The following is a 25,456-nucleotide window of genomic DNA, read 5'->3' as shown; positions in this document are numbered from 1 at the left end:
TGGCACAATAGAAAGCCACACGATGGATCAGAATTCACTGTTAGTGACCTGCCCATCAAACATGCACATGCAGTCCAAAATGTAAAAAAAAAAAAAAAAACACTCAATTTATTCAGACACCTTCAACATTTTCTCACATTATCACAGTTTATTCTCTATAGTTTAGAAAATGGTCATAAAATATGACAAGAACTCAGAGTTAAACTGTCAGAATAAATGTATCTTGATAATGTCAGATAACTTTGATAGAGAGGTATGCAATGGATTACAATCAACCAATCAGCTGTCAGCTTTAAGTACACAATTAGATAAAAAACAATTCAGGTCAACCAATGACCAAGCAATGCTTCATTTTGTTCAGTCTGTGGTGTAAAAGGTCGCATTAGCAATTAAAGAAAAAACACTTCAGCAAAATATGCTCAGGTCAAAGTGTCGAATAATTTTGATCCCAATTTTTTAATAAATTTTACTGGTAGTCACTCTATGAATAAATTTGGGTATGATGTCACAGTTTACTTTATTTTGCTATCCTCACTTACATAAATTAACTATAGTGTCCTGCACACACTAGTAAAATATTACATCTGGAGTAATTTTTGGTTTGACTGTAGATGGTGCACATGGTCAAACACACAAACATGAAACACCATCTGAGTAACACACCTGACACTAAAATAATGCAATAAACATTAACCAAATTATTGAAAATATATCACAAAACACCTTAATGTACGTTACTGATGACAAAAATAAGAAGAAACAAAACTTATTGAAATAAAATATTATCATGTGATATGTCATGCTGGGTGATGTGTCAAATCATAGGTAGTTAGTGTATTTTACGGGAAAATTACATATAAAGACAAAAGGAATTATCAAAATGTAAAATTTGCAATTTTCCATAAAATCACTGGCTGTGAAGTTTAGCTGCAATATTATGTTTATTTCATAAATAATTAAGATTTGAATGGGTCCTCTTTTTACACTAAAAGAAAAAAACAGTAATATAACATATCTTACAATTGTGCATCAAACTACGTAAAACACTTTAAAAAGTGTAAAGAAGTTTTTTGTGTGTGTGTGTGTGTGTGTGTGTGTGTGTTTGGGTGGGTGGTCCTGGTAAACCAAAACATTTTAAACATTTTGGGTCCCCATGAGGAAAACAGCTTATAAATCATACTAAATTATGTTTTTTGAAAATGTAAAAATGCAGAAAGGTTTGTGTGATGGGTAGGTTTAGGGGTAGTGTTAGTGTTAGTGTAAGGGGAGAGAATATACAGTTTGTCCAGTATAAAAATCATGAGGTCTATGGAAAGTCCCCATAAATCATGAAAACCGAACGTGTGTGTATCTTCCTTCTCAGTACTCTCTCATGGACCTGCTGTCTAAGATGGTGGTTGGCACACCTCATTTCGTCCGCTGCATCAAACCCAATGATGACCGCCAGGCTCTGCGATTCAATAAGGATCGTGTAATGGTTCAGCTGCAATACACCGGCATCCTAGAGACTGTCAACATCCGCCGGCAGGGTTATTCTCACCGGATACTCATCGAGGAGTTTGTTAACAGGTAGAAAACATCCACAGAATAACATAACGCTCGCAGAATGAGTGTTGTGCCTGTCCCGCAGGGCCTGAGAAACAACGAAGATCACACAAAACAATGAGAGCGGGAGGAGAGAGATTAGGAATGACACAACACGACTGACAATTCACACAAAGTCAGGGAGAATACTGTTGAGTTACATTTTTGATGCACTTCATTAGCTGTTGTTACATGATCTACTTAGATCTACTTTTCATTTATGCTTCATTTAATAACTGATGCTTGCTGATATCGCTCATATTTAGGGTTAGGGATCTAAATAAACACCTAAAATATAAGTTTACCCTAAAATGGTGTTCCAAACCCATAAGACTTTCATTCATTTCAAAACACAAATTAAGACATTTTTAAAATTCTTTCATTTGGCATGTTTTACCATATTTGATGAGCTCTATGCGTCGATGAATGTTTATATGTGAATAAAAGCCAAAATTAAATCTGTTCATCATATAAAGCAATAGTGTCTCCTCGGAAGTCAATGAATCATGATTCTATCTTCTGTCGATTCGCAAATTTAAAAAATCGATATTCTAAAGTGTTATATTTCTTAAACTTCGCAGTCCTACTTAAAGTTATTGACAAACTAGAGTCTTATTAATCACAATAAGCTGTGAAAAAGGACAGATGCCGCCTCTCAGATGCATGTGATCCCGAATTCAGTTCTCTTTCACTGCTTATTGCACTTAAATTGTCAAACACACACACAATTATATCAAATTGCACATATTGTGGAGTATTCCCATAAACAGTCTATGTCCTACAGTACGTGAACATAAAGAGTTCGGTGCGAGTTGAATGTGTAACAGTACATTAGATCAGTGCATTTGTTCTTAAAGGGACAGCAGCCTAATAAACTGCCATCCATTGCATTAATGTTAAAGGGTTACTTCAGCGATTAGCATTAAGCTTTGTATCAGTAGAAACCCGGTAGAATATTCAAATGACCTTGCTTCCCTCCTAAATGTCCCCCTGAGACGAGAGATTTCTGTATTTTTTGTCTGGAAAAAAAACTCAGATGACGCAAATAAAATCATTTTGTGTCATCGGAGGCTTTTTTTGGCCAGAGGCTAGAGACTACAGCCAGTAGTAGGAGCTGGTTCTGCATGTTTTCAACCCGCCCATAGGGGTGGGATCTCACTCACAGAATGTAAATGAGCACAGCCGCTCGGGCATTCATTACGGGGCGGTGCGGAGCAAAGTGAGTGTTCTCAATGAATTCCTATGAAAGTTAAGCTTCCATAGGCATCAACTGAAAACGCACCAGACTGGACATGCACCGGGAATGACTGTGAGGCCGTGAATGAATGACAATGCGGCCATGAATGAATGCCAGTGCGGCCGTGCTCATTTTAGTTTCGGTTTAGAATTAGCGCCAATTCCGGGGCGTGTTGCTTGAATTGTGGGTTCATTAGCCTATTATTATTAATGAAAAACACAACAACAAACTGGTACAATGACAAACTCATTTAAATAGGCGTATTTCATTTGAAACCAAATCTTCTGCGATCATCTTGTCTGTCAGCTCCTCACTATCGTGATGAATGAGATCTGACTCCTGCTGGGATTGTGCGGCGACTCTCGTTTGGCTCACGCTGCATCGAGCAGACACATTCAGTTTTTAATTGTAGTGTCTGTTCTCTAACTGAACTAAATGATTTTATAGACCCTTTTCACATTTCCGGGTTTCTCAGAGCGGAAGTCGTCATAGTTGGGTTATCTTTTATAGCGGTGAATGAGAAAATACATTAAATATATTTTTTTGTGTCCCCATTTGCTCAAATAGCAAAAGAAAAACTCCACAATAGTGATTTCACAACTTTCAAAAAGAGGGGGAAATAGAGTGAGATTGATAACGCCAGTGAAAAGAGAGAAAGATGTTAATTTTACCGTCATTCCCATAGACGCTGTATAAGAAACACCCTCACAGTAGCGGTAACTTGTTTTTTGATGCAAAAGTAATAAAATACAAAGTATTAGTGTTATAAATTTACATACATTTTTGAAGAAATGAAAATACAAAAAACGTTGCAGGGTTTACGATATTGATGACCGTTAAAACGCATCATCACAGTCTGTGAAAAGGGTCTATTACTATAAAAATCAAGTGATGTAACCGGTAGGTGTGGCCTCGTAGGGCAGCGAAGCAAGTGCATTCTGGGAGTTGTTGTCTTTCATCCACATGAGCCAAAAATAAATTTTCTGGCTTTTCTCAGTCTAGAAGGCACCAACTTCTAAAAATAATTTCACATTTCTTCTACATAAATGACCCAATTTAAATACACATTCATCTTTCCAGCAGTGAAGTACACCTTTAATACATTTTTTTTTTATCTGAAAATCACTCACTGAATTATTTGACTGAATCACTTTTGTATCTTTATTATGAATCAATTTATATTTAATTCATACAGTGAAGACTATACAGTGTTTTATTCTTAAATATGATTATTACATTTCTGTAGTATTTCTTGAGACATGGTAAATCAAACTAGGCTATTGTACTTGAAAAAAACTTTTTTTCTATTGTATTTGTCCTATTGTTTATTTATTTTCATTTTATTTACCTGTTTTAAATTGGCAAACGTTTTTTATTTTTGTATCAAGGAATTTTATTTATCTACTAAATAGTTTTTCTCTTTGTCTCTGGGCTGCCTGGATTTATCACAGAAGACTGTAATGATTGCAGTCGTCTTAAAAGGCATTTGTTTTATAATGTTGGGTTGACTAAAATGGGAAGAAAAACTAAAAACTTTTCAATTAATTCAGTGAGGTTTTTTTTTCTTCTTCTAGACGTATTAAACTTTCAAACAAAAGTAACACAAAACAGTAAACTACAATCAAATATATGCATATATTGAATCGAGAATTGATTATTAATCGAATCGTGAGGTATCAAAAGATTCCCACCCATAGAATAATATTATTTTTACAATGTCTTTATTGACTTTTTGAAGCTTGAAAATGTCGTTTGGAGTTTCAAAGGATGGGCAAAAATAATGAGAGAATATTCAAAAGATCTTCATTTGTGTTCCGAAGATGAACGACAGTCTTATAGGTTTGGAGTGAATGATGACAGAATTTCCATTTTTGGATGAACCAACCCTTTAATCCTGAATAGTAATCTTTGGCATGTAACTTATGTGGGCTGTTAAGTGAATGGACTTATGATTTTCACCCGGAGAGCAATAAAATCCCATAGACTTATATTGAAGGAAAAACTCTGGAGTTCATATAATATAATAGACTTAGGATTCTGACTTGGGTCAAAAAGAAACCACCCAGAACACCTTTCCTGCTCCATTTTACAGAGGTTATGTTAATAACGGTGGTCATAATAATTTTGTTATCCTGCAAAGAAGAAGAAAAAAAACAACATTCTGACTCCGAGTCCAGGCTTCATCAGTTATGCAGTCAAAATGACATTATTCCGGGCGTTCCTGTTGGACTACAGGAATTTTATTAGATTTAATTAGCAGGAGCTCTTGGGCTTCATGAAAAGAAGGAAGAAAGACAGACAGACAGACAGACAGTTAGAGAGATCAAAGCTTAGAGACTGCTCCATGAGCGCATATTGAACATACCCACCTCCTCTAGTGCTCCCTAAAGCTCCTGGGAAACTCACATCACAGGTTTATTATCTCTATATTTTGATAGTGCTGAAAGAAGAGCATAATCTCATCAATAATAGGTCATTAAGCCTTTGAGAATACAAGTGATGCTAAATTAGACTCTGGTTGAGTAATTAGTGGTGAAATGGTACTTTGAAGGGGAGGAGTGAACCGGCTGAAAGTTTCTCAGCGCCCAGAAAAATTCATGGTCCACATTTACTTTTCCAAGGCTTAGGGAATCGCACTTCATTTTCCATAAACTTTTCGCTTTCTCGCGTTTTCTTTCAACCCATCCGTCTTTCTCTCTCGTGGGCCGTGAGATGGTGGACATGTAGGTCATCTCTTTTACATAAACATCCCAGACAATTTCTCCACACTCAGAGGAGCCGCTCAAATGCAAGGCTCTCTCTGGCTTTTTTTTTCTTTTTTCTGTCGTCCTTTTGATCACAGAAGTGTCCTGATTATCCGTATTTTCCCCAGACTTCCCCAACCAGTTTGCATGAAAAAGAAATACTCTGTGACCGTTCTGTTTGCATGTCCTTAGTCGGACAACGTCTAGAGCTCTTCCTGTCTGAACCACACTGACACACCGGCTCTGTAAAAATAACAGCTTCTATATGAAGAAATCCTTCTCTGATGTCGTGAAGGAGTGCCTTTTTGTATTTTCTACTAGAGACATAACAGCTATCAGGAGCATAATTATGAAAGACCACGGTTCAAGTGGAATCAAAGGCAGTGTTCGTTCTTAAACACAAAGGCTGATAGCTTCCTCTTCAGAGTGAGTAAATACCCAGGATCAACCGCAAGCTTCAGATGTTTCGACTCATTTATGAGATTCATGGCAGTTTATTTATGGGCAGGTATATTCAGAAGTATAACCCAAGCCCCCAGACAATAACAACAAAGCAACAAAGGCCCCACGTTTATCGATTTATCAGCGAATCAGGTGACGCTTTACCTCTCTGTCCTGGCTGTCAGAGGTTTTTGTAGCAGAGAGATGCTATCATAGAGAGATCTAGAAAGATAGTCTCCCGTGCTCTTTTATATTGTTCTGTGTAAAACAGTCTTAAAGGTGAGGTGTGTCATTTCTGCTCCACTAGCGCAAACTGGATTGCAAAAATAATGTGGCTAGGTTTAGTATATAATACTTAATTTAGTGAATGGTGTCAAGTTAACATTAAAATATTAAAAATGTTTGAGTTAAATATAGAATGTTGTAGGGATAATGTATGTTTGTAGGCCAAAACATGGAAACAAGTTAGCATTTTAGCACTTCCTGTCAGGGCTGTCGCTAGTGGGGTGAAAGGTGGTGACAATTACAGGCAGTGGGGGCCCACTAAATCCAGTAGTTATTTTATATATTCCCCTATTCAATATACTATAGCATCAGCTTGTATGCCTGACTGTGCGTTCACACCAGACGCGACTTGCGCAAATAAATCGCGTTATTAGCGCGTAGTTGGACGCTTGAACATTTTGAGTTTACTCACTTCATTCGCGCATGACATTCACTTCACAACAGACGCAAATTTGCATCATGGAAGGGGCTTCTGCCAGGCAGCCCCAGTCTTGTTGTGAAATGGCTGACATGGATTGTTTTAAAATACGGCAAATAAGCTCAATTTGCCTAGACTGGGTAAACCCAGCCTGATCTGCCCGCGATTTGATTTCACCCTGCCGGAAACCTGTACATTAATTTCTACTGCTTCTGTTACACTTTTGCGGGAACCAATCACAGACTGGCTTATCTACTAGGCACGCTATTGGCGGGTTTAACACGATGACAGATAGAGAAGCGATGGGTTGTTGCCCGTTGATCATGCCTCTTGTGGTATGATTGGTTGAAGGACTATCTAATTGCATACAGAGTCATTTGAATTATGCTTGTTTATCACGCCTCTTGGTTTGATTGGTTGAAGGACTAAACAATTGCGAATAATGCTCACCTCTTGTGCAGTAGAAAATACAGAGCAGACTGCCCAGACCAATGTTCAATCTTAAATTGAGCTTGGTCTGGTGATAGCCAGACAACAATTTGCCTTCTTTAGCTAGCTTGTAATCTCAATATATATATATGTATATATATATATATATATATAGCTCAAATTGAGTTAGGAGCGCTTTTTACAATTTACCAGACTGTCTGACCTCCTCACTCAGTTTCTTCCAAGCAAGTTTCTATAAAGTATGAAAATGTATAGTACAGCTCTGGGTATCCACATATGATTTTGTCCTCATTGTTGTCACTACTGGAGCAAGCTCCTGATTGGTTAATGTGGCGCGAATATCCGGCAAAGTTCAGATTTTCCAATCATGCATTACGCTCGTCAAATGCCCGAAACCCTCGATTCACGGCGCCTCATTCGCACAAATTGTGCTGCCAAATGTCTATTTGCGTCTGTGCATTGACTTAACCTGTAAATCACTCGCGCGAAACACTTCAGTCGCGTCTGGTGTGAACGCACCATGAGAGTTTAATGAGAACCACAAAAACATGCAATAGTTAAAGAAGTTTTCCAAATATCTCCTGTTTCTCCCCTCCATAAAAATGGTTTAGTCCAATGTTTATTAATTATTTCAGCGCAGTCAGCGACACACAGCGCCCTCCTGCCGGTACAACTCATTACTAAATACCTTTGTGCGCCGAACGAACGATTACCCGCTCAAATTCCCCGTCTTTTTGCGCTATTATGTAGTTTGTTTGATTGTATAACACATGGAAAAAATGGATATGCATGTCAAAAAGGATTACAGACTTGCCGGCTGTTGATGTGATATGTTTAAGAGAATAGTCAAGAAAACGCGAATACAATTCACGTGAGCAGAGAAGGACAGGCCTCATTAGATTCATTTAATAAAATATAATGCAATAGCATATTATATTCATCAAAAACAAAGAGAAAGAGAAATTTAGGCTGTTTTGTTTTATATTTGACTGCATTATTTAATTTCTGGATGTTTACCTCAGTTATTATACACGAGTCACGACTGACTGGAAATATATTTTATATTATATTGGTGGTAGGACTGGGCTACTTTAAAATGTAATATTAAAAATGTTTATTTTATTAGTTTATTCATTTATTTCGGTGTTATTTTATTAGTTTGTCTTGAATACTTGCTTGATGACTTTAAGTAATGTTTCACAAGAAGTTTTTGAATTGCTTAATGCCATTCTGGTGTAATATTTATATCAACTTTGTATACAAATGTATATAAAATAAGTAAAAAGTAATATTTATATTTATTTATTTATCTGTTATTTTCTAAGAAATCCCTATTAGGTTACATGGTACCAGATGTGGGCCTCCATGTCCATATCTTAAACCATATATGATATGAGTTGAGGGAAGTGGTGGCCCACATCAGTGTTTTTTTCAGGGGCCCAGAATTCCCTAGCTACTGCCCTGCTTCCTGTTACATTGTCCCGAAGTCAGTAATTGTTTTATACTACAAAAATACGTCAAAAAAACGTTTTATTTTTTGTCTAAAATACATTTACATTTACTTTTATTAGAGGTTGTCAGGACATTAAGCCAACAGATAAACTCTTCTACTCACATAAACGCGGTCTTGCAACATTTTGTAACAAAACTTTCATGGAAATATTTGGTAACATTTTTCTTGAAGGCTTTATCTATTAATGCATTACAAAGGTATGCATAATGTACATCATAATGCATTATATCTTTTCATAAATTATTGTAACCAAAGTTAAACTGCAATATAATATTCACAGATACCTTGTTACTAGGGGTGTAACGATACATCGTTAATCGATATATCACGAAACAAAAATGCGACGATATTTATCGTTGATGTAAACGATATGATTCGGGATATAGAGTTGTTTTATCCAAGACTTAACACGTTTAACTTCCAAACACAAAAGATATTTTTTCATGAAACCTGCACATATGGTAAACACGGATGTTCAAATGCTTGCGAGACATGAAAACAACATGTGAGTAAATGCAGAATTAACGTTTTTGGATGAGCCAAACATCGTTACATCCCTACTTGTTACATCTGAAATTGGTTGTGTGTCGTGTTTTAATGCATTATACATTCTAAAGTTGTATTATAATGTACTGTATTATAACTGCAGTTACAATTATTCATGAGACCATACAAAGCATTATAAGATGCATTACAAGGCATAATTAATGCATTAAAATACTTTTAAAATGTATTATACATAATGGCTTTAAGTGAAATGTTACCAACATTTTTTAAACTAAAGATTGAAAGAGTTGCTGGACGCTTCATGATGGTGATGATGAAGTCATGTGACCGTGGTGTTGTTTTTTCAGGTAAGAGCGGGCGTGGCCATTTGTAATTTTAATGTGTCTGGCTGTACAAAACAGCTTATGCTGCTTGCTTGATGTTGCAAACTGGTATTTATTACCACATTATTTTAATGTATTGTCTCATATAAACAAGCTGGTTTGTGCCGAAAATAGTTTTACAGTTTACTGTACTTTGATTTATTCTCCTCTTTCTTTCCCTTTGGTGGCTAATACATCTGAAGTCTCGCACATTCACAGAAAACATTTTACTTCTCCGTTGAAAAATAAGGTGGATAGCCTATGTTTTGCTTTTTACTTCTGATGGTTGTGTTTAGGCTTCCAAATTAATAAAAGTTATGTTAATTTATGAAGATTATCATCATGAACAAAACATGTAAGAAACATGAACTTTTGGTCACAGAGCTCTTTAATAATCCAAAAGCCAATGTAAAACTCCTAGAGGGATTCAGGGTGATGCTAATTTCCGGGTTGGCATACAAAATTATGTCATCACTACGGCACTCTATTTAACTATTTATAACTAAAATACTATATTAAAATTAAAATGTGCAATCATATAGACACCCTGGTCACAGCCTGTAGCCACCATGAGCAATTCTCCTAGTGTTATATACAGTAGACCACCTTGAGTGCTGTGTGTTCTGGTTGTATGCTGCACATTTTGGCAAATGTAGTTGTGAACAAACGTTGGTGGAATTGTTGCGTACTGTGTACAGCGCACATACTTCAGAAATAGTAATAGTATGGTAGCATGATATTCTGAACATTGCCATTGTTTCCCAACTTACATATACTTACTTGCACATAAAACTGGTATAGAAGAAAGCATCAAAACAATTACATATTTCTAGCCTTGCGTGGCCATACTCAATTCTAGTCAGAATATGAGTCTGGTACCGCTCCATTGAGCTTTGATTATGGGGCGTGTTTCAACCGAGCCAGGAAAGACCTCAATTGGATAGACCCACAACCAATCAGAGCAACGGAGCGACGCGTAACGTTAGTGGTCAAATGTCAACAGAACTCAACTGCACTGTGTTGCCAAGTCCGTGTTTTTCTCCATGTCCGCGGGTTGAAGCGACCCCAATTATGTGATTATATAAACCCAGGAATGCGAATTTTAGCAGGCAACCTTGCCAAAATAACATATTTTGCCAACCAAACGGCATTTTTTTCCGGAGAACTCCCCGGAAAGTTATAGTTTTGGGCTATAGTTTTGAGTAGCAATTGCAACAACACTTGGAAACCCTGTCTGCACGCACGCTGGATTAAGTAACGTTACAAGAAAAAGATGAATGTAAACGATCTTTGCCAGTAATAAAATTATTTAAGGATACACAGAGTACTTACCAACACGATCATCGTTTCTGAGAGAAATAGTGAAGGTGAATGCATATACGAACAAGTTCTCCGTTTAGGATAAGAGCAAATTCAACCCAAGAGCCTTCGATGACGTGGATGATTACGTTACTGTTTATCATCTGTCCATCATCGTCTAAAGCCCGCCCTGACAATTTCATTGGTCCGAACAGTTTCTGTTCGGGCATAATTACTCCTCTATGGAGCGAGTCCAGACCGAATTGCCCGAGCAAAAAAAATTGTGGGCGGGGCTAAATTCGGCTGGCATCCAGGCTAACATATTTCCCCAGTACGACTTACAATATGATCAGTCGAGTTGAATGAGAATTTGAGCTTGAGAAGAAACCTCTAAGTTTGTTTAACACTGTGCATTTCTGACTGGTGTAATTTGAGTCTGATCATTTTGTTTTCTTGTAGGTATTACTATCTGGCCTTTCGTGCCCATCAGATGCCAGAAGGCAGTAAAGAGAACGCCATCGTTATACTGCAGAAAGCCAAACTGGAATACTGGGTCCTGGGCAAGACCAAGGTAGAGTTTTCATCATATGTTCTGTATTTTCTGTTGATTCTCTTTTTATTTCTGTCCATCAGTGCTCTAAGTACATGAACTAAGTAAATTATAATAATTAAAAGAAGAGATGAGCCTATTTAAGCCGCAGTGGCTCTGGTCCCAGTCCAGGGACCAATCCTGATTAGTGGTGTGGTTGTAGATCTGTTTTGTCAAGGTGTATAGGTTTGGTCAATGGTTCATTAGTTTCTGCTAACACAGGGAGAGAGAGGCTTTGGGATTTGAAAGTTAGTACACTGACAAGAAAAAGGTGTAGAAACAATTTTCACTCAAAAATTTCACAAGTTATTACAAACAATTAATTAAACTTGATTAAACAACTTTTTTTTAATAGTATATGACTGATATATCATGGCCTTTGATTATTATGCTCCCAACAGCTGTTTGAATGTCTGATAGAATTTAAATAGAGCTGTGGATCAGGCAGGAAGACCTCTAGACATTGTCCAACTAAATAAACAAGATGTCTGACTTTCTGTCTCAGAGAAGGTTAAGTGTCATGGCTACTATAGATATATATATATGTAATATATTATTAATTTACCTTTAATAACACAGAAAATTAAGAGATTAGAGATTAGCGTCCAATTATCACTATTAAATAACTATTAACTGCGACTTTTGCCTCAATAAACTTCTAATTACTGCTTATTAATAGTTAGTAAGGTAGTTGTTAAGTTTAGGTATTGGGTAGGATTAAGGGATGTAGAATATCGTTGTGCAGAATAAGGCATTAATTTGCACTTAATAAGAACTAATAAACAGCCAATATCCTAGTAATATGCATGCTAATAAGCAACTAGTTCATGGTGAAAATTGGACCCTAAAATAAAGTGTTACCGAAAACAATTCTAACTTTCTCTTTTAGTGCAGTTACTGTCAGACCAGTGCTTCCAGGTCATAGTTTCTTTCCTCACATTCTTGTGTCCTTTTTCATCCCGAACCCATTGATTGTGATTATTTAATGATCCAGACAGACTCATGAGTGTTCACTGTGAGGTAAGAGCATGCTTCCCTGCATCTGCATAGATGTGTGTATGTGTCATTGCAGGTGTTTCTGAAGTACTATCACGTGGAGCAGCTCAATCTGATGTTGCGGGAAGTGATCGCTCGAGTGGTGTTGATGCAGGCCTACACCAAGGGCTGGCTGGGAGCTCGGCGCTACCGCAGAGAGAGAGAGAAACGAAACAATGGGGCGATTATCATTCAGTCAGGTTCTTGTAACTCAAACTCATTACTGAACAACTCTTCTGATAACAGATGAATGTGCAGGGCTCAGAACACATTTGTGGCATTTTCAAGGACAAATCCTTAATTCTAAACAGGAGTAGTCTGCACTTGTGTAAAATGTGTTTATAATTGAATAACTGGCTTTGAGTTACACACACTACCTTTTAAAAGTTTTATGGTTGGTGCAATATTTTTATGGATTTTAAAGAAGTCACTTATGATAACACGGAAGACTCGGGAGGCACAGCTGGATCCATGTGCAGAGTTTTTATTGGGCAAATATGATGACAGGGTCAAAAGATATGCAAGTTCAATCCAGCAAGACAGTCCAACCAGGCAAACAAGACCAAACGAAAGTCAAAGGAGTAAACACAAGAGAAGCAAGGTACATGGAAAACACAACAGTGGAAAAAACACTAAGTAATGCACTAGAAATATACAAGACTTTTCAATGTAAAGGGGGAAATACAGGTTCTTAAATTCAGTGGCTGATGAGGGTGACATGGTATTAAGGTATATTTATCGCATTAATTTTCGCGGACGTATCGCCTGTGATAATCAATGCAATATGGCTCAGCTGTCAGTGAACTACGGCTCTGTGTAGTAAATGCTGCTCCATCTGAAAGCAGGTGATGGCGATTTACTACTAATCAAGGAACCGGCTTTACTGACGAGATGCGCCTAACAATGTCATGCGATATATCGCCCACTATACTGTAACAAGCACCATCTTTCCAATGAGATGTTAAACCGAGGTCCTGACTCTTTGTGGTCATTAAAAATCCCAGATTGTTCCCATTGACCTCTGTCCATCATGGCCTCCTAATCATCCCCCTATCCTGATTGGCTTCATCGCTGTCTCCTCTCCACCAATAAGCTGGTGTGTGGTGGGCGTTCTGGCGCAATATGGCTGCAGTCATTTTTGCCATATTTTTGTGAAAACAGTGATGCATATTTTTCAGGATTCTTTTATGAACAAAACATTTTATTGAAATAGAAATCTTTTGCAACATTATATTACTTTAATGTTGATTAAAATAATTAATTTCATTAAAAATCTTCAAACTTTTGAACTGTAGTGTATGTGTACTAAAATGTACAAAAATGTTACTAAATTGTTACTAAAAATAACTTTCATATACGATATATGACCGTTTATCCAGGGAAAATATTGTAAGTAAATATTTGAAGTGAACTACTTGTTGGACTTGGGCCAACAGAGAAAAAAATGATTTGCTCTATGATTTGTATTACATTGCTTTGACTGCTAGAAATTGTTTACCAGTTTACTAAATCAAATTTTTCTGTGTTTTATTCCCGTCATCTCTTTCTCTCTTTCTCTGTTCAGCCTGGAGGGGTTACACGGCCCGTCAGAATCTGAAGCTGGTAAAGAAAGAGCGCGAGCAGGCTGCCGTGCGGATCCAGTCAGGTACACATCTCTGAGTGCTTTGTTGAACCCAATGAAATTCATGTCAAATTGTGGAAATATTTAATGGAGATTTTCTTCTATTTTTTCTCTCTCTGCATGTCTACCAATTTCAGTGTAGTCTGATTTATTGGTATGAAAATTACACTCATTTATAATGCTATTTGTATATGAGCTGCAAACAATGAAAAAGTGTTGAATAACACTACTAAATAAATGTAGTCATTAAAAGAGTCATATTATGAGACCCTTATATATCTATACTGATCAGCAACAACATTAAATCCACTGACAGGTGAAGTGAATATCATTGATTGTATGATTACAGTGGCACCTGTCAAGGCGTGGGATATATTAGGCAGCACAGTCGGTTCTTGAATTCACATGTTGAAAGCAGGAAGAATGGGCAAGGGAAAAGATCTGAGTAACTGTAAAAAGGGCCAAATGGTTTGAGGAACATGACATAGTTCAAGTTCAAGGTGTTGCCCTGGCCTCTAAATTCCCTAGATCTCAACCCAATTGAGCATCTAGGGGATGTGCTGGACCAACAAATCCAATCCATGGAGGCCACAGCTTGCAGGAATGAAAAGATCTGCTGCTAATGTCTTTGTGCCAGATTCCACAGAACACCTTCAGAGGTCTTGTGGAGTCAGTGCCTCGGCGGGTCAGGGCTGTTTTGGCACCTACACGATATTAGACAGGGGGTTTTAATGCTGCGGCTGATCAGTGTATATATCTGTATATTTGTCAGATATCAATAATCCAGGGTGATCTTTCAGCACAGATGAATCATTTCTGAACCTGTCTAGTTAAAGGTGGGGTAAGTGCTTTCTGGGAACCGATGTTGACATTTCAAATCACCAAAACAAACACGCCCCTATTTTGATAGCTCCGCCCCACACATACGTATGTAACCCAGGCAACGACTATGGCGGAATCTGCTGTGCCAGCCAGCCAAGGGTATGCTGTCATCAATAAGTGAAAGCAATGTGTGTTACTATGGTAATCCAGGTCGAATGTTCAGTGAAAAAGTCTTCCCTTATATCCCAAAAACACAAACACAGTTCTCATGAACAACTCGATAGCACGAGCACGACAGTCCAACTAACCAACATATTACAATTATGACAAGATTAAAGGGGTTATATTGATCACGAAAAGAGGAACAAAAGGAAACTGACATATATTAGGAGTTTATTGTATTACTTTTCGGACACACTGCGAGCTGACGCTTGAAACAGACGCTTGGTTTATAGGATGTGGAAATGAATGGGTCTTTATCATCGCTGAAGTGAACGAAGATACGATTGCAAATGGACAAACAAGCGAACACGACACACGAGCATATTCAAGCAAAAGCCAGCATACATTGGTTCTGTGAAACATAACAAAACCAATGTTACTCGCCTACTGAGAAGAAATAAAGCAACCTCTGCGTCCGATTGCAGGCCTAATGCCGCCTTAACGTGCTATCGGAAATTTGATAATATCCACTTCTGAAGTCGTGATTACGAGCTCACTGCATTCAAATTTTGAAATGGGAGGGGATTCATGTGCCATTTTTACCTAGGAAACTCATATGTATATGTGGCATGCAGCGAGGCGAGGGACCGTGAGAGCAGGCTGGTGGCGAATGTTAATGAGCGCCAGCTGTGCGCCACACCGGGCTCGTCTCACGGCGGAGTGACGGGGGCATAAAAGGAGAACACAACTGGATTTTAAGTTGTGTTTTATTTATGTTTGTTTTGTATGTAGGCGGTAGTCGTCCATGAGGGGCTGCCGCCGGTATTTTATTTTGTGGATTTATTTTATTAAAGTTGTTGTTGATTGTTCGCCGGTTCCCGCCTCCTTTTTCCCTGAACATCCGAACCCCGTTACAGTATGATAATTCCGAGAGCACGTGAAGGCAGCCTTAGCGCTCCTTGAGATCTCTCCAGTGCTGGAAAGCTGATCGAAAATGTTTATTGTTCCTTAGACATTTTCCACATGTTTTTATCTGCCATCTCTCTCTTTCTGTCGTCGCTCGGCTAATGTCCGTCTTGAAGTCGGCATGAAACGGAAGTTGAGATCGTCTTTTTCTCCTTATTGTGACGTATATCCGAGTGAAACGGCTTCTGAAATTAGAAAAAATGTAGGGCGAGGCTTGATTTCGTCCTTCGGGAATTGATTGGATCGTTGGAAGTTGGGCGTTGCTAAGAAAATGGAGGCAGATTTGAAGTTTGCACTCAGTTGTGGAGAAAAACTCGATCTATCTCTTAAATAAATGTATTTTCTCTCTAAATCTTTTCTATGTTACTGAGCATATTTCCTCACTTTTCGCTGGTTTATGCTACAGATTTTACTTATTTTAAGCCTTTTATGGCTTTATTTCTGTAAAACTTTTTTCTCAGCTCTCCCTTATAAGTGCGAGCCGTTGTCACCACAACCTGTTCGTCCGACTATATTGAGAAATTTTTACATAAAAAAAGCTTTTATTTCTCATATATTTCTCTCTTTTTGTCTCAAGTCCTTCTTGAAGAAGGTATTGTGTACACTGAGACACCATATTGCTACGATCAGTGACAGGTTTCTGAGGGGCGGTGCAGAAACGAGACAGGGGGCGATAACCCCGCCCTCACGCCATAGCACATGACCGGGAGAGAAGAGAGGTCGTTTCGATGGGGGAGGGAAAGTTAACATATTTGATTAAAAATTATAAGGGTAAATTAATTTTTCAGTGCACAGATAAATCAGTTATAGTAAACCCTACAATATTAATATAAAAATACGAATTGTTAAAATTTGATTTCATGCTGCCTTTAAGGCCTGTTCACACCGGGACGATTTTTGCGCGCGTTTATCGCCGACGTTTAACGCCTCGTGACTAAACAAAGGGCACCAATGTGAGTCTGCACACCGACGCGCAAAACGCCAGGCGTAAAAGCGTCATTTAAAAAAGAACGCCTCGGGTTCGTTTTTTTTATTTTTGACGCGGCGCGTTAAAAACTGGCCGACCAATGAGATCAGCGCTTTTGTTCACGTGCCTGGAGCTGCTGAAGTGACAGTAAAACACCACTTGGTGGCGCTCAAGCACAAAACGGTCTTGCCGAGCACACGTTGATACGACGAAGAAGTAGTAAGTAGACAAAGAAGATGAACTGCTAATGCTGCTTGCCAGTTATTAAAAAGTGTGTGAATGGTTTTGGCCATAGACATAATATATCTGTGGTTTTGGCAAGCACGTAAATACTGTCTCTCTTCTTCTTCTGTGTGACAAGCGAGTGTCAGAAGCGTAAGTGCCGCAGCACCACCTTGTGTACCGGGAGCGCATCTACTGAATGTGCACGTTCACTCGGCGCATCGCCAGTGGAAATCTCTTGGGTGTGAACACTCAAGACGCGCCGAAAAACGTCACGAAAAACGCTGGCGATAAGCGCGCACGATATTCGTCCCGGTGTGTACAGGCCTTTTTGTTGTGTATTTTGAATAATGACGTGCACAGAGCGCTTTCTTCTCCCCATCATTAGTAGACACGCCGCTTACTGCTGATTGGCTACAAGTTTGTTTTGGTTCACAGCCCGAGACACTTTACTAAAGCACTTTTGAAACAACACTCACCCCACCTTTAATGCAGCTTTAGAAAGAGGCTATTATTGATGCATGAGGCAGTTTAAAAGTTATTACCAGTTATCAGCTCATAATAGCACAGCTACTATAACATGACCAGTTTAATTATAAGTCATACCAAATTAAACAGTGATTGTTTTTGACTCAAACTAAACTGTTATTTAATATTATATTAAAAAAAAATATTTAAAATTATACAAAAAATATGAAATGACCCCTTTGGGATCAGTAAGATTTTAATTAAATGATTATTATTATTTTTTTAATATATACTTTTTTTCAGCAAGGATGCATTAAATTGATTTAAAAAAAAAAAAAACATTTATAATGTTTAAAAAGATTTATCTTTCAAATTAATGCTGTTCCTTTGAACTGCTTTCTATTCATCAAAGACTCCTGAAAAAATTAACAGATTAACAAAAATATTAAGCAGCACAGTTATTATTCAACAGTAATAATGATAATAATAATAATAAATGTTGTTTAGCAAAAAAATCAACATAGAATGATTTGTAAAGGATCATGTGATGATTTAAATACATTACATTTTAAAATAATATTCAAATGTTTTAAATTGTAGCCGTTTTTCCACAATATTTATAATTTTAAAAATTCTTTAAAAAACATTTAAAAAATCTTACCGACTCCCTACCTCTGGAAGGTAGTGTAATTAAACTTAAAATAAATATAATTAGCAAGATGACTGGCGTATTTGGAAAAATAAGAGAGCAAAATAAGGAGCAGTAGTAAAAATGTAAATAAGTTTAGTGAATGAGACAAGAGCTAAGACAGCTCCCTCTTTCTGTCTTTCCAACTTGCCATTTTCTTCATCCAATCATAATTTTCAGCATTTTCACAAAGTACCTTTTTTGATCTCAACAAACAATCCCATGAAACAGTGCTGCTAAATTAATAATGTGTGGAGCCAGCGTCTCTTTTGAAAGTTTGGGTCACAGCATTTGGTCCCCATGTTTCAGTAGAAAGCTGCATTTTGAGCTCTCTTTGCTTTCATCTGTTTCCCAGTGCAGGCGACAGAGGAGCAAAGAGAGAGAGAGAGAGAGAGAGAGAGAGAGATTGGGGAGGTTGGGGGTTCCCTGCCACTTCCTCGCTCACATTCCCGGCCCATTACAGACTCTCACATACCAGAAACAAGATGGCTTTTTATACTGTCACCCTTTTCATCTGAAATGTAAATGAATTCTTACTCGGTGTGGCCTGACGGAGATCAAAGCGGGCATATTAACCTTCTCAGGGCGCATTTCCATCGCCACACTCGTCTTCTGAGGGCGTGAGGAGGAGGCAGGGGCGGAGGCAGGGGTCCAGGGGGAGGAAGGAGAGGGAGGAGTGATGCTATTGTTCTCCTCCACTCTTCTGGAGTACTTCAATTCCCCTTTTTGGCAGATGTCTCTCTCTCTCTCTCTCGCTCTGTGCTCACAGTATGTCCACTGGTGCAGGTGGTGCGGTGTACGGCACATGTTCAGAGCCGTGTAGAGGTGTGTGTATCCACTTTGAGGTGGGCCGCATTAGCATTTCTAAAATAAACACTCGTCTTTCAAACGTTTGAGATCCATATGCAGAGAATATGCTGAGCACAGTATGCAGATTAAAAAAAAACAGGCTTTCAGGGGGGTAATGTTTTCCATATTCATAGGATAGCCATACACTGTAAAAAAACAAAAGTGGTGACCTGTAATAGAGCTATTTTTACCTTATATTTAACCCATAACGTAGAGTTGTGTTGGTATAAAAGTTGATTCAGCTATATTGAATCATATTTTTGTTAACACTTTATTTTACAGTGTCCCTGTAACAGGAAGAGGTCGTCCCCAAACTGTTCCCACAAAGTTGGGAGCATGAAATTGTCCAAAATGTCTTGGTATGCTGAAGCATTAAGAGTTCCTTTCACTGGAACTAAGGGTCCAAGCCCAACCCCTGAAAAACAACCCCACACCATAATCCCCCCTCCACCAAACTTTACACTTGACACAATGCAGTCAGGCAAGAACCGTTCTCCTGGCAACCGCCAAACCCAGACTCGTCCATTGGATTGCCAGTGAGAGAAGCGTGATTGGTCACTCCAGAGAACACGTCTCCACTGCTCTAGAGTCCATTGGTGGCGTGCTTTACCCCACTGCATCTGATGCTTTGCATTGCACTTGGTGATATAAGGCTTGGATGAGCTGCTCTGCCATTGAAACCCATTCCATGAAGCTCTACACACTGTTCTTGAGCTAATCTGAAGGCCACATGAAGTTTGGAGGTCTGTAGCTGTTGACTCTGCAGAAAGTTGGCGACTTCTGTGCACTGTGACCCTCAGCATGCGCTGACCCCACTCTGTGATTTTACGTGGCCTACCGCTCTGTGATTTTACGATATATTATAAAGTACATGTTAATTAATATTGCTCAGTACTTATTTGTATAATTATACTGTAACTGGGGCACCTTAAAGTATATTATTTTACAGTGTCATTGTTACACGTTACATGTAGTTACGGTAGTAAATTTTGCATAATTACATGTAATTAACCCTAAACCAAATCCGAATCCTATAGTAAGTACATGTAGATAATTATTATTACTTGGTAATTAAATGTACAATTACGCTTTAATACTGACACCTTTAAATAAAGTGTAACATAAATTAAAGTGTAAACATTTTTTTACTAGGTAATTAACTAAAATTGAGGTTTTAGGTCAAATTGAGCCAACCTTTTTCCTCAGTGTAAAAACTTTTCTCTGACCATTCTGTTTTCATCTTACACAACCCAAGCTGTATTTTAATAAATGCCAGCTATATTAAAGATTTTATGGGTAAGCCTTTGTATAATGCAATATTCATAATGTACGTAATGCTTTATTTATTTTTTTATAAATAATTGTAACCAAAGTTAAAATGCTTTATAATATTTACAGATTCCTTGTTACAGATGAAATTGGTTATTTGTCATGTGTTTTAATGCATTATACTTTCTAAGGGTGTGTTCAATGAAAAGATAAATATTATAATGTATTACTACTGTTGTTACAATTATTGATGAGAACATACATTACAAGACATAATTAATGCATTCAAATACTAATGCATTATATATGAAGCCTTTAAGTGAAGTGTTACCATTTTATGAAGCCTGCATTTATAATGCATTATATGGGTATTATGAGCCATTATAATATATGCATAATAGCTTATAAATAAACTATGTTGTATCGTCTCACACATAATTGCAACAGCAGTTATAATACATTATAATATAATATATTTGTGGTTAAGATTTATTACACACAATGAAGACTGTTATATCCACTTAAGTTATAATGGATTATAATTATAATGGAGTCTATTTGTCACTTAACAGACATACCACTCATAAGATAAGTATTAAGATATAGTGCATTATAAATACTGAAGGTTAATAGTCATGATGCTAATGCTTCCGCATCTGAACAGTCACAAAAACACATGACAAACTATCCAGTCCCACGCTGTGTGTGAGTATGAGTTCACACCCTCTGCTCTGATTAAAGCGTGAAGTTTTAAGTAGAGTTTTAATTGGGCGTCTCGTTGAAAGTGGAATAAATGACTACTTTAGCATTTTAGAGCAGGGCTGCTGCTTTCATGTGCGCTGAGATTTACACTCATTTGTATGTGTGATAAAGTACTAATTACTAACTCAGAGCTCATTGTGCTTTTACCCTACACATGCATTAGAGTATCTGATCAAAGGAAACTATTTATCTGAATGTATGTAACAGAATCAAAGTCAAAGCTGCTTGAATGAAGTAAGAAGCTGTTACATTACATTTGATAAAACCCAGCAATATACACTATTAGTCATACTCATTTTTTTTTATTAATGGGGTTTTCAAAAAAATGATTGCTCAAACTTAGTAGGGATTTGAACAAACCAACTCTAGAGTTGCTTAATACCATTTGTGCTATAGGATCCTCAACAGATGTGCTGTTACATTTCTGAGTGATCAGACTTATGGTTTTCACCTGTAGTCAACAAAACTAGCAAACCGGTATCTGATATTATGTCATTGTATTCATTGTTTGACGATTATATGTGTTACAGCATACAGAGGCTACAGAGTAAGGAAAGACTACAAACAGAGTCGACAAACAGGGTGAGTGTGGGTGTGTTCATTGTGTTTGTTTCCTTTGTATGTTATCATGGTGTATTTTTGCTTGATTGTGTGTTTAGGTTTGTTCTATACAGTAGGTTCGCTGCAGTGATGTTGTGTTAGAGTGTGTGCAAGCATTGTATTCATTCACCTGCCTTAAAGCACAACTTATGAGCGACCATCCACAAGCTCTCTTTCTCTCTCTCACACACACACACACACGTTTGTTTTTGTGAAATGTGAGGACATTCCATAGGCGTAATGGTTTTTATACCGTACAAACCGTATTTTCTATCCCCTTACACTGCCCCGTCCCTAAACCTAACCCTCACAGGAGACTGTACAGTTCACTTTCTGTGAAAAAAACCTTGTTCTGTGTGATTTATAAGCATTTTGAAAAGTGAGGACATGGGTAACGTCCTCATATTTCACCCTCTTTTTGTAATATCTATGTCATACCCATGTCATTATACACATTTGTGTCCTGATATTTCACGAAAACATGCCCACACACACACACACACACACACACACACACACACACACTTGTCTGGTTCACTATCTTTGTGGGGACTTTCCATAGACACTAACCCTACCCCTAAACCTAGCCATCACACACACACACACACACACACACACACACTAACCCTACCCCTAAACCTACCCATCACTCACACACACTAACCCTACCCCTAAACCTACCCATCACTCACACACACTAACCCTACCCCTAAACCTACCCATCACACACACACACACACACACACTCACACGCACTAACCCTACCCCTAAACCTACCCATCACTCACACACTAACCCTACCCCTAAACCTACCCATCACACACACACTAACCCTACCCCTAAACCTACCCATCACACACACACACACACACACACACACACACACACACACACACACACACACACACACACACACACACACACACACACACACTCACACACACTAACCCTACCCCTAAACCTACCCATCACACACACACTAACCCTACCCCTAAACCTACCCATCACTCACACACACTAACCCTACCCCTAAACCTACCCATCACTCACACACTAACCCTACCCCTAAACCTACCCATCACTCACACACACTAACCCTACCCCTAAACCTACCCATCACACACACACTAACCCTACCCCTAAACCTACCCATCACACACACACTAACCCTACCCCTAAACCTACCCATCACTCACACACACTAACCCTACCCCTAAACCTACCCATCACTCACACACACTAACCCTACCCCTAAACCTACCCATCACACACACACTAACCCTACCCCTAAACCTACCCATCACACACACACACTAACCCTCATTTGTATGTGACTCACTCACACACACTAACCCTACCCCTAAACCTAGCCATCACACACACACACACACTAACCCTACCCCTAAACCTACCCATCACACACACACTAACCCTACCCCTAAACCTACCCATCACACACACACACACACACACACACACACACTAACCCTACCCCTAAACCTACCCATCACTCACACACACTAACCCTACCCCTAAACCTACCCATCACTCACACACACTAACCCTACCCCTAAACCTACCCATCACACACACACTAACCCTACCCCTAAACCTACCCATCACACACACACTAACCCTACCCCTAAACCTACCCATCACTCACACACACTAACCCTACCCCTAAACCTACCCATCACACACACACTAACCCTACCCCTAAACCTACCCATCACTCACACACACTAACCCTACCCCTAAACCTACCCATCACTCACACACACTAACCCTACCCCTAAACCTACCCATCACTCACACACACTAACCCTACCCCTAAACCTACCCATCACTCACACACACTAACCCTACCCCTAAACCTACCCATCACACACATACTAACCCTACCCCTAAACCTACCCATCACACACACACACACACACACACACACACACACACACACTAACCCTCATTTGTATGTGACTCACTCACACACACTAACCCTACCCCTAAACCTACCCATCACACACACACACACTAACCCTCATTTGTATGTGACTCACTCACACACACTAACCCTACCCCTAAACCTAGCCATCACACACACACTCACTCACACACACTAACCCTACCCCTAAACCTAGCCATCACACACACACTCACTCACACACACTAACCCTACCCCTAAACCTATCCATCACACACACACACACACTCACTCACACACACTAACCCTACCCCTAAACCTACCCATCACTCACACACACTAACCCTACCCCTAAACCTACCCATCACTCACACACACTAACCCTACCCCTAAACCTACCCATCACACACACACACACTCATTTGTATGTGACTCACTCACACACACTAACCCTACCCCTAAACCTAGCCATCACACACACACTCACTCACACACACTAACCCTACCCCTAAACCTAGCCATCACACACACACTCACTCACACACACTAACCCTACCCCTAAACCTACCCATCACACACACACACTCACTCACACACACACACTAACCCTAACCCTAAACCTAGCCATCACACAAAACTTTCAGCATTTTTACATTTTTCAAAAAAACTAATTCTGTATTATTTATAAGCTGTTTCCTCATGGGGACCTCAATTTAGGTCCCTACGGTGACACGAGTCCCCATGAGTCAGTGTGCATTCAGTCCCCACCGGGATAGAAAAACATGTACACACACACGCAGTTATTTTTTTGTTTGTTCTTTGTTGTTGTGTTTTGTGCGGTTTTGTTTTTTCAGACATGACACAAACTGCGCTCAACCTTGTATTGGCCACATGAGCACACTATCCGCTATGCCATAGCTTTGACATCATTTTTAAAACATAATTTTAAATAAAAAAAATTGCCCATTTTGAATGTGAATCCTTTTATCTTGATCTCAGTTAAAATGAGATCCCTGAGTTGTGCCCTATGTACAGCGCACAGATTTATTTTATTTTTAGACCTATATAGCACAAAGATTGCTGACAATCATATCGTAATAACTCGTTTTAACGGATTTCGTAAAGAAAAAAAAAAGTTTTCTTCCACCCTCCCACATCTGAGAGTGTTTTGTGTGGGTGTTGTGTATATGTTTGTGTGTGTGTATCCTCCAGCCAGTTGGCCTATCAGAGGGGATTCTCAATGCTTGTTTATATCAGAAGTCTCAGTGGTGAAACTTCAAACCTCACACTTTGCTATTCTGTTTCATCAGGGCTGGAGAGAAACGTTATAGATTTATTTTGACATCAACTGGCCCAATTTTCTCTTGTAAAGTTCATAAACTTACCTACATGCTCATTAGCTGTCAGGAGTGTTATCACAGGGTTTGAGTACCAGCTGACGTCAGTGTGTGTGTGTGTGTGCATTTAAAGCATATATGTTCCAATGCACATCAGAGTTACTGCAATAAATAGTTATGTCACGGATGCTCCCTGGGAGAAACATGATGATGATGTCATTGATGTTGTGGCAGTCACATGTACCCAGAAGATCATCTAGTTGTCAGAGTTGCTCTTTCATAGCTCAGGAGACTTTATGGCCTGTTCACTCCAAACACAGATATTTATTGAAGCTATA

At 38.7% G+C, this 25,456-nt stretch overlaps 1 protein-coding gene across 2 annotated transcripts in view; it reads left to right on the top strand.

Annotated features, from left to right (window-relative positions):
* myo3b (myosin IIIB) overlaps positions 1 to 25,456 on the top strand; it is a 212,051-nt gene that overhangs the window by 121,371 nt on the left and 65,224 nt on the right. For both annotated transcript variants that reach the window (XM_079822058.1, XM_079822057.1), the window contains 5 exons: positions 1,364 to 1,569; positions 11,300 to 11,411; positions 12,502 to 12,664; positions 14,029 to 14,109; positions 21,791 to 21,842. In XM_079822058.1, coding sequence (XP_079678184.1) covers positions 1,364 to 1,569; positions 11,300 to 11,411; positions 12,502 to 12,664; positions 14,029 to 14,109; positions 21,791 to 21,842 — 614 coding nt within the window. The remainder of the gene's footprint in view (positions 1 to 1,363; positions 1,570 to 11,299; positions 11,412 to 12,501; positions 12,665 to 14,028; positions 14,110 to 21,790; positions 21,843 to 25,456) is intronic.

This window comes from Gobio gobio (assembly GCF_949357685.1).
Source record: "Gobio gobio genome assembly, chromosome: 7".
NCBI classification, from domain to species: domain Eukaryota; kingdom Metazoa; phylum Chordata; class Actinopteri; order Cypriniformes; family Gobionidae; genus Gobio; species Gobio gobio.
This window is presented reverse-complemented; position numbering and strand designations above follow the sequence as displayed.